Source organism: Corvus cornix, chromosome 4, assembly GCF_000738735.6.
Source record: "Corvus cornix cornix isolate S_Up_H32 chromosome 4, ASM73873v5, whole genome shotgun sequence".
Taxonomy (NCBI): domain Eukaryota; kingdom Metazoa; phylum Chordata; class Aves; order Passeriformes; family Corvidae; genus Corvus; species Corvus cornix.
The window spans coordinates 49,768,661-49,779,097 of NC_046334.1; the positions used below are offsets into that span (position 1 = coordinate 49,768,661).

At 40.4% G+C, this 10,437-nt stretch overlaps 1 protein-coding gene across 1 annotated transcript; it reads right to left on the minus strand.

The window, feature by feature from the left end:
* Positions 1-2,448: 2,448 nt before the first annotated feature.
* On the minus strand, positions 2,449-10,072 carry CHRNA9 (cholinergic receptor nicotinic alpha 9 subunit). The gene is made up of 6 exons (XM_039551584.1): positions 10,014-10,072; positions 8,183-8,259; positions 6,705-6,844; positions 5,741-5,895; positions 4,550-5,082; positions 2,449-3,236 (listed from the first exon to the last, which is right to left on the minus strand). The coding sequence occupies exons 1-6, from the start codon at positions 10,070-10,072 to the stop codon at positions 2,680-2,682; spliced, it is 1,521 nt and encodes a 506-aa protein (XP_039407518.1). The 3' UTR covers positions 2,449-2,679.
* Between the last annotated feature and the right edge of the window lie 365 nt (positions 10,073-10,437).

Consider the following 10,437-nt stretch of genomic DNA (forward strand, 5'->3'; position numbering starts at 1 on the left):
CTCACAATCTTTATCAAATCCAGGGCTCTTATGAACTAAAAATGGAAAAGTTTTTCTTACAAGATCAAGAAAAATCACCATATGTAAATAAAGGGCAGAAAACCCACTTGAGAATGTCTGGTGATCCAAAGAAAAAGATAACAACTAAAAAGAAAGTTTAATAGTTAATTGGTTCAAATAGAGCTATTTTTCAAATCATATTTGTGCAAGAAAGATATTTCTTCAATACCATCACATATTCACATAAAAATACTAGGGAATTGCAAATCATGATTTCAACATCATCATCCAAGCGTGCAGAGTACTGAAAAGCACCAGCATGATAGACTCCCACAATCCACCTATGATTGCAAACTTTCCATTACACATGGGAAGCCCACAACTGCGGCAGCTTGTTTTGAACAGAATGACATGGACAATACCTGAATTTCTAAGAAAGATATTCTGAGTCAGACTAAAGAGCTGTCTAAACCCCGAGGCTGCCTCCAGTGGGTGCCACCAGCAGGATGAAGAGCAGTGAAGAGCTTGTAGTTATGAATTCCTAAAACATTGCTCTTCCTTTCAACACTTGGTGACTGTATTTAGAAGTATGCCAATGATTTTTCTACTTTTTCCCTTAAGTCTTTAAATCCATATGATCTTTTGGCATTCACCAATCCTGTTGCAAAGAGCTCCTCAGCCTTCTCATATGTTGTACAGACTCCTCCACTGCCACACACTGTGTACATTTCATGTACCCAGTTCCTGTGAACAGTAACTCTTTATGCCACCCATAAGCCTTAAAAAAACCCTTGGTCGTCAGTTTTCCGTGCTGAAGACTCTTGTTCTGAATATTTTACCCTTATCTTTAAATACCTTGCTCCCTCAGCTTTACAGACAATAATTTTTCCACAACAATGAGCAAACCAGTTTCCTCAAGCAGGCAGTGTAAGTGCCAAACCCTGAACTACGTGGCAAATTGATGCAATCTTTTTTCTGCACAGTGAATGAAAATGAACAGCTTGTCTTCTAAAGGAGCTACTCAAAGTTACCCTGGTTGAGTGGGAACTGATAATACACGGGGAACACACTTGAGACTTTTTCCACATACTGAGTTTATTCTTGGCTAGACAACCAGTTTAGCTTTACACTAAAACCTGGACTTTAAGGCTTGCATTATGTATGAGAATCCAGATAAGTTTACAGTGTTAATTATTCCACACAAAAGAAAACCTGCCATTAGCAATTCAATGCATCATTTACATCATCAAAATTAAAAGAACAATTCCCTCTCTTCCAGTAAATTTGGGCATAACAACTGCATCACTTTACCAGTTCAGCTCCTTGCTCTTAAGTTACTGATTCACAGGTATGCTCCTGTTAACTCCAACAATTATGAAAGTGAGTTTTATCACATGAACTTTTGACTGGGATCCATTACAATGCCATTCTGCCTCTCCCACTGCATCTAGAATATCATGGTTTCAAAGTTCAGGGCGCTTTGCAAAAGCAATTTATTTGCCATGGGCATGCCCGGGATACTGGCTTCTTACTTTACTACAAGAGACATCCTCCAGAGCTCTATCAGTGTGAGAGGGTTAACAGAAATTAACACACAGAAGAGGGGTTTTTGGTGTTGTAAGCAACAAACGTTTTCCCATACGTGTAAGTACTAAGGGGTTGAGCAAGGAGTGTTGATTATGGCACTACTTTAATTAGTCTGTAAGATCATGATTTTGTGCTAAGTAATGCACAGAGCAACCTTGGCATTCCTGTAAACTGTTTAAAATTTAAGTATTAAGGAGCATGTAAGAGTGGACAAGGGACACAAAGGGTGAACACTGGTAGTAAATACAATGAGCGAAGACAGAAGTCACAGCCTCCTATTTTAGCAGTCTCAAGTAACATTTAAAGGCACATCTTACACAAGTGCCCAGGGCAATGAGACATGTAGGAAGGATGGGAGAAGTTCTTCCAATTATTAGGCTCAAGAGAAAGAATTGAAGAGAGGCCCTCTGACTCAGTGAGCAGAAACCCTGGCTCTCTGGCTTACTGAAGCCATGGTGACAATACAGTAACATTCAGCAGCAGGAAACGAAAAAGAGGAAGGTCATATTCAGTTAAGCTCAACCATATTGGAAGCTAAAGGCACAGCAGATAGACGTAGAGCCTATGAAATGATAGGAACAGTGATCAGTGAGCTGTAACAAAAAATGTAAGTTTTCAAGACAAACTAAAAACAAAAGGAAAAAAGGTAATGCCATGAAGGGATGATCTCCAGAAAATGTCACCATGTCACAAATACACTTTTTTTTCCCCCCTGGAAGAGAGAAAGGGCTGATCAAATTACAAGGTGCAGAGATGCAGCCCTGTGAATACAGTGCTCCCTGCTAGGCTGTCTGCTCCACTGCTGCAATGCTCTGGCCTAGACAGCCTGAAGTCATGGCCACCGCTCACCAAGGTGGAACACTGACAGCTTATCCTGCAGCCTCATCAGCACACCCATGCTAAAAGGCAAGGACAGTCACCAGCAAAGTCCTCAGTTATGCAGTGTCTGGACTCACTGTCACAGCCTACAGAATCAATTTCTTTATTGTTACAGAATGCAAGACAAAGATCTCAGAAGCACCCCTGTCACAGAACTCCACCTAAACAAACAGAGAATATTCAGATTTACAAAAGGAACATATTCATTTTCAGTTAAGCAGCCTTCCCAATGATCAGCACACTCATAAAGAACACCATGATAAAGAAAATCCACATGAAAAACCTGTCCATCACTTTTGCAACTTTTTTCCACTCAATTCCTTTGGCCCGGTTTGCTTTATGGTCTCTAACACAATTAGCAATATACTCGATATTTTTAATCAGCATTTTGTAACAAGAACAGCAATTAACAGTCTCCCTAACATTTTCATCATGAACTCCATAGCTTTTATTCCAATTTCCATTGAGCTTCTCCTTGAGATTACAGTCATCATTCCTATTGGAAAGAGGACTCCTTACCTCTTTGTGCCTCCTCTGACACCCATCATCCCCCTCTAACCTACGTTCTTCTTCCTTCTCTCTTTTTGGACTTGTGCAATTTTCACCCACATCATAAACAAAAAAGATTTTTGACATATAGTCCAAAATAACCACCTTGGCCCATTGTGGAACAGGCTTTGCTTCTGAGCCACAATGATGGAGATTCATTATAATGATTGTCAATGCAGTGGAAGCTGTGATCATGGTCATGGTTGCTATGTAGTACTTTCCTGGAACACAAAATAAAATCATATTAAAGATGCTACCCTAATAAAAAAATTCAATGAGAAGTAACAGTGTGACAACTTAGTGTTAAGCATAAATGCAAGTGAAACATTTTTAATCACCCCAATTCTCTTAGATCATAACTTACCATTTAAAAGCAAAGATCAAAGCCATTAAAATAAAATCTCATTCTCATTACTGGCTTGTCTTTATCAGATGAGTAAGTGACTACTGCATGAGCATGATAAATATTTGCAACTAAACCCTCTGATTTCTTGAAACACATCCATTCAGAAAGCAGCTCAAAAATGTTTCTCAAGAGCCTTGCTCTTTTCCTAGTGTCTGCAAAATCCCCATGCCAATGGCTTCACATGGCACCTTGGAAATCCCACTTCCTCATGTATTAACAACAGTGATGACAACACTTTGTTTGAGCTATTGGTGCACCCCACACCAGCAGATCCATTCTTTCACACTCACACACATCAGTGAATATCCAGACCTTGCTGGTATCCACAACCAGTGTGCTGCCAGCTCAGAGGTCAGAGCTGAAGGGTGGCAAGCTGAAGTGAATACAAGCTGTGCTCCTCTGCCCTTGCTTTTGGCAACTGAAGTACACAGCTGACCACCCAGCCAACCTACACAGAGAGGCAGCTCCCAGCCCTGCTCTGCAGCCTCCACAGGAAAAGCGAGGGCTGACAGCAATGACACAGGACATGACACAGACAAGTGTGATCTGAGCCCATTTTCGAAGGGATTGGAAAGGATGGCAAGGGAGAGTGTGAGAATAGAGAAAACAGACTGAAGCTAGGTGCCTTTCATTACACATGAAGTTTTCTGAACTCCTAGACATAAATTAAATTTCAGCATAATGGATTCCCAGGAACTATAATCCAATGTAGCAATTGTCAGATATTAAGTCAACTGTGAAAATGCCAGCTAGGCCATCCAACCATCTGGATCTGACAGAAACATATCTTGAAACAGTCTGACCTCATGCTTATAGGTCTTGATTACATTTAATGTGTTAGTTCTAAAATTGTCTTCCATTACTAGCTTTATTTCAAGATGTGATACCATAATTCTAAACATCTAGCTATATTTAATAAATATAAAATAGCTAGTTAATGTATAATTTTAAATAAACACAAAATAACTTTTAAAAACTGCAGCATACGTATACAAATTCCACACACATTTTAAGTACTTCACTATGTTTCAAAAATCTTCCCAGAAATCACAAATTACATACAGATTCCCTGATGTACAGCCCTGCTGTTAGTGAGTCATGCTTAAAGACAAAGCTTGTAAAGCTCACCTATCAAAGGTACATTTTCAGATGGGGGCATGATCTCTGCAACCATCAGCTGGAACACAGTCAGAGCAAGAAGAACTGTAACACCCAGAGACACTTTCTCACCAGAGTCTGCAGGGAGATAAAATCCCAGTGGGGCCAGGAAAGAGATCAAAATACAGGGAAGCAACAGATTAAATATGTAGAAAGAGGACTTCCTTTTCAAAATCAGTGTGAAGGTCACATCTGGATAAGGCTCAGAGCAGCAGCCATAAGTGATAACATTCTTAACTGCTGGCATACCATGAATCTCCCATTCCACATCTTCTATGAAGTCAGAGAGGTCACCACTATCAAGAGAATTGATGATGTCTACCTGATTACCATTATAGGTCCAGGACCCAAAGGTAAGGTTGCACTGCTGGCTGTCAAAAGGAAAATAAGACACATCCACTACACATGAACTCTTTGTGATAGCAGGTGCATCCCAAGTGATTTTTCCATCATATCTCAGCACTACATTAGTATTTACTGGTTCTGAAAAGTCATCATCAGCCCTAAAAGACAGAAAAATGACAATCAGGATTGAGACACAACAACTTAAGAGTGTGGGCCAGAGAAGGTGAGCAAGGGGGAAGACCCTCCTTTCGCACCATTAAAAGCATGCTTCTGAAATCATATTTACACTGAATTTTAGTAGGAACCTACTATTAACGATTATTTACAGATATGAGTGCCCATGAATGCCAAACGTCAGTGCTGCTAAATTATGTTGTATTCGTTGGCCATAGCTTCTTCCAACTTGACCTCAAACGGGATACAGTAGGATAAGAGTCCATTAAAAATGAAAACAATCTGCTGGTCATTATTGGCCTGGGAGAGCAGACAAGGAGTGCAGCCTTTGTGTATCAGTTTTTTGTGGACAATCTTCCAGAACTTCCTAGGAGCCTCAGCAGAAAGCACCACAGACAGCCAGGGTATTCAATTCTCAGTGCAGAGAAATTCAGAATAGCTTTGTTGTGTAGCATAATTTTCAGATCTTGTCTATAGCTTTATTGCAAAATATTTAGATTATCAACAACAAGTGTTAAGGCAACAAACATACCCCTTGCTAAGGTAAGGTAGTGATGAAAGTTTAGACCCTGTGGGCCAGTTGCTCCTTTAACCCCCTCCCTCCCTCAAATATGCAAGCTGATTTTCTCCAGCCACACTCACTTGTTATATAGGACAATATCTGGTCTCCAAACCAAATTGCTTGGAATCCTGATAGAATCCAACCCATCATATTTATCTTTGTCCCATCTGAGGTATGCATCATACCAGCTTTGTCGAATCCATAAGTAAGCTGACAAAATCTGGTTCCTTTCATCCTGCATAAAAATGTAGAGATATTTCTAGCTGAAGGTGACAAAATGACATCTTAGACGCAGACAGCATTTGTGATATGGCTTTGATGTAGTGCTCAAAACAGGCCAGAATACTGACAGGCCACAAAATAATTCTCAGACAGGCATCTAGGCCCATACACTGTACAGGGAAATCACTGGTTTGGACTTTTGCTTGTGCAAACCTTCTTCTCTCAGCACCCTCCCTAGTTTTAATCAGTGTCTAAGGCTCCCAGTATCTTCCTAATTTCCTTTTGCAAGTTTCAGAATAGCAAACAGCTAACAGATTCAGGCTAAGAAATCCTTTGAAAGCTTGGCGAGGCCTTGAAATTATAATTCAGAAGTCACAAAAATAATCTTCCCTTCTCCCTGCAGACACATTTTCTTTTGCCTTAAAAGTATATCTAGAGAACCATATTTATAAAAATTACTGAAGGCTAATTTTAGGGATTTTATGAAGAAATTAATTGCATCTTAGAAAAAGCATTTGCTGTATTTAAAACTCAGCAATGGTTGCCTGGAGGGTGTGATACCAGCACCTAACTACAAAAGAAGTCTTAAAAATTCAGCAGCTCTAAGTTTCCAGACTTATAATGGAAGCCTTAAGTGTTGCAACCAGAGTGGAATCTACAAAAAAACGGGGAACAGGACACACCCCCCTCCCCCGCCCGTGAGGAAGCATTTCTGAAGCTGTGACAACAAAATGAAGGCTGCTCTTCCTATTCCAAACAAAAGGCTTACACCTAGTATATTTCTGCATAATTTTAGAAAAACAGAACTGTGCTTTTACTCACCATGTCTTTAATTTGGGACAATGTGATCTGAAGGGTGACATTCAGTACTTTATCTGTGTCTTCCACTGGTCTCAGAGCATTGGAGTAGTCTTCAAACAGTTCATTAAACAGCATGTGAGCATATTTTCCTTTGGCTGATTCTACAGCTAGATAACATGGACTTGTTCAGTACAATAGATTAAGCACCGAGCAGCATCAGAAAACACCCTCTTTCTACTGCTTCAAGCAGTATTTGCTATAAATATATTTATCATTCATATATTGTAGAATACCATGAGTTCAGCTACAGAAGTGCACCTGATGAAGCTATTCAAATAAAGACAGCATTCACCTGGAGTAAATGAACAGCTAACTCAAGCTTTTCACTGAAAAACACTCTGTATACACCAATTCCTACATTTTTTGAAAGTAAATATAATTACTTTTATTTTACCAATGACTTTCACAGGCAGAGTTTACTGACTTCCAGTCAGCAAGGTCTGAAATCACACCTACTCACAGGATAATGGCTTCTGGTATCTCCTCAAATCCAGCACTGGTAAGATTCCTGCTACTTCCAGAATTCAGTCTTTTTCTTTTCAAACTACCACCTGTAAAAATCTGAGCTGCTTTTCTTCACAAGCTGGCAATTGCATGATGTGTGAATACATCTTAGCACCAACATCTTTTCCAAACCATGTATTTGGAGATGCTTCTTGCTATCCAGACTTAGATACTAAGGATAATTCACTGAAACTTGAGGTTTTAAATGGCACTTTTGCTGTTTCATACTGTTTTGTATGTCACAGTTTCTCTAGGCAGCCTCTGTATCATCTTTATATAGATTCACAAATTTCTTAAAGCAAAGGGCAAGGACAACAGGACCACTCTGTTACAACCCACCCCTGAAGGTGAGGTAACTGAGGTTCTTGTTAATAGATCCCTTGGGACGGATTAGAGTGAAATGACACCGAATGACAAGTTATGTATAAATACATATATTTATGTGTGGCAGGTTTATTTTAGAACAATTTGGTTGCAGTGGTGTCACTGAAACTATGGGAAAACCAGAAACTCTCCAACAACATCTTTTCAGTGTTAGAGAATTAGGCATTACTTTATTCTGGGCAGGGTGTTATTCTGAGTCAGATGTGCAATAGAAATTATTTCATCCACACATGTCCGGGTTGTGCAGTGAAAATCATTCCATCATACACGGTTCTTTACCAGACTTTTCACCTATTTACACAGAAAAAAAACCCAAAGAAATTCACATTCACTCAAATTACACAGTTCTCAGTGTTCAATCTCCTATTGGTTATTGATCCCTTCCCCTTCGATGCTAATCAGGTCCTCATTCCTTGGTTCTCTTATCAATCTTTTCCCAGACCAGGTGTCTCCGACAGCACCAGGGGGGTAATGTCCCTTAATGTTCGTTTATTTCCTGTGCATCTTCTGGCTACTCCCAATCTGTAGATGTTAAACTCATCAGACCTCACCCGGTGAACAGGGTCTTTTGAAGAGAAACTTCAATTCCCCTCCCCCTGGGCAAAGGCGAACAAACCCCTGACCAAAGCTACAAAAAAAATTTTTAAAGTTGTATCAATTTCAACAGTGGGAAAGAGGTATGTAGCCGTATCGGTTATTATCTATAGGAATGAAACAATATAAAAGCATCAAGATTACACTTAAGAAAATACAGAAGAAAAAGAAAGAAAGAGGAATAAAGGATAAGAGTAGAAAATGGAGAGGACAGATATCACCATACAGGATAAAAAGTATTATCCCATCTCACAAGATCTGCTTCTTATCGGTCTTCTCCCTTATCTGGTTCAAAACTCATCTTGTTGCTAAACAAAGGTTGATTTGTCATGGTGATCTCTGGTGATAGGTGCTCACCCCCTCTGCACCTGGCGCGATCTTACGCAGCTTCAAAAGCTCTCCCCCTCCCCTTCGGTCGTGGGGCACAAATCCGGCCTCATCAGAGCACCCGCTGCTTTTGCAAATGGCCAATTGTTTGAGTCATTATCACTTCAGCATTTCAGCCCCTCACACACTCGCAGCACTTGCGCAAATGCCAGGCGGCAATACGTAGGGAACAAGTGCTTTGGAGTACATCTCTCTCTGGTGATTCACACCGATTTCCTGGACTAATTAAGAGTTCAAAACAAATCTTCCTGACTAAAAAGGTATTCTCGAAGAGCACTGCAGTTCTGGTCGTACCTGATCATTTTGTCAATGCATCAGTGAGACAACGTAAAACTAAACAGATTAAATACTTCTGGGGCTCAGCCATGTAGGGTACATCAGGTCACAAGATCCTATCTGAATAAAATAAACCTCAATGCAACATTTAGCTAGCAAGCAGGATTCTCACCTTTGAGTCTCACTGCTGTGAACAGCAACCATAGAGAGACGTAAAAGGAAGAGAGGCTCCTTATCTTCATTTCTGGACCTTAAATAAAACTGTTCACCCAATGTCACAGAACTGTTTACCACTATCCAAAACTATCCAAAAACGTAAATCAAGGTGCACAGCAGCATCAAGGTTCTGACACACTGATGCGCTTCTAGAAGCAGCTCGGTCCTCCCTCCGCAGCTGTCAGAGTCCTGCAGCGATCGATGGGCTTTGTCCGTGCCACCGCCTGGGGCTCTGCTGAACCCTCCCTGTCTTGGTAACCTGAGCGCTGCCTGGTCTCAAGCTGATGCTGAGACAGAAAACCAACAGATTGGGTATCAGTGCGAAAATGGTATTCCATTCCATTTTTTGCTACAAATGTAAGATTTCGTCCAATTTATGACAAATCCTTTTACAGTTTTTTGGAGGGCTATGCTTTACTGCACTTATATTCTGCAATGGCCTGCTCAGAACCGGTCCTATGGAATTTGTGGACCTTCACAAAAAAGTGATCTGACTCAGTACTTTAATAGGAATAGTTACACTGTACATCACACAGCCAATATCACACGGAAAAAATCCAATAACCACAGCCACAGCCTACTTACTTCCATGCTGATAAAACAAGGTTTTCATTACCAAGGTGTTGCCACATGGAAGAGATGCAGTTGCACCAGTCAGACAACAAATCCAATATTTGCTCAATATCACTGTGCAAACAAGAACTTCAGCAGGTGTAGACAACTTGGAGACCAGTACTCAGCACAGTAAACCAGGAGCAAAACTGCACTTTGCAGGTAAAATGCCATTTCCCTTATACAGTACAATTTTTCACAGGTGAACTTGACAAAAAAATTACAGTTACTGGACAGCACTTACATTCAGCCAAAAGAGTTTCAGGAAAAAGATATGAACATGAAACAACACCTCACCTGGCCTTCCATCTCAGCCCGATGGTCAGAACTTGAATAGCTCTGTCTATATTACTCATGCTGTCAAGTTAGCTTCCTAGTACCACGGACATTCTCTTTCAAGTTTCTCAGGCAAGAGGAGATTACTTCCTCCTCCCCACAGTCCAATCCATCCTTTCTGATATACTGCAGTCCCTTTTGCCATCCTTTTGGAACAGATAACAGAAAACAGTCACTAAAACAGAAAGTGAAAATGCAGAGTGAACTACCAGGGGAAAAAAATCGGTCCTGATCCACAGAAAACATAAAACACTGTTGCTTTACTCTTGCACTGTCTTTTGGCTAGAAGAAAAATTATCCCTCCATACACATAATTTCTACACGGCAGCACTACAAGCAGCCACTGGCTAATGTTTGTGCTTTTTGTGGGATGTATAAATCAATT

What these genes read in the sequence shown, in the direction of transcription:
- CHRNA9 (XM_039551584.1), bottom strand. Translation starts at nt 10,072, where the DNA reads ATGAGTAATATAGACAGAGCTATTCAAGTTCTGACCATCGGGCTGAGA. An exon ending in GGGCTGAGATGGAAGGCCAG is followed by an intron (nt 8,260 to 10,013) that starts GTGAGGTGTTGT and finishes TTTTTTTTGTAG; the next exon opens with CTTTGGTCAGGGGTTTGTTC. An exon ending in GATATTGTCCTATATAACAA is followed by an intron (nt 5,083 to 5,740) that starts GTGAGTGTGGCT and finishes TCTGTCTTTTAG; the next exon opens with GGCTGATGATGACTTTTCAG.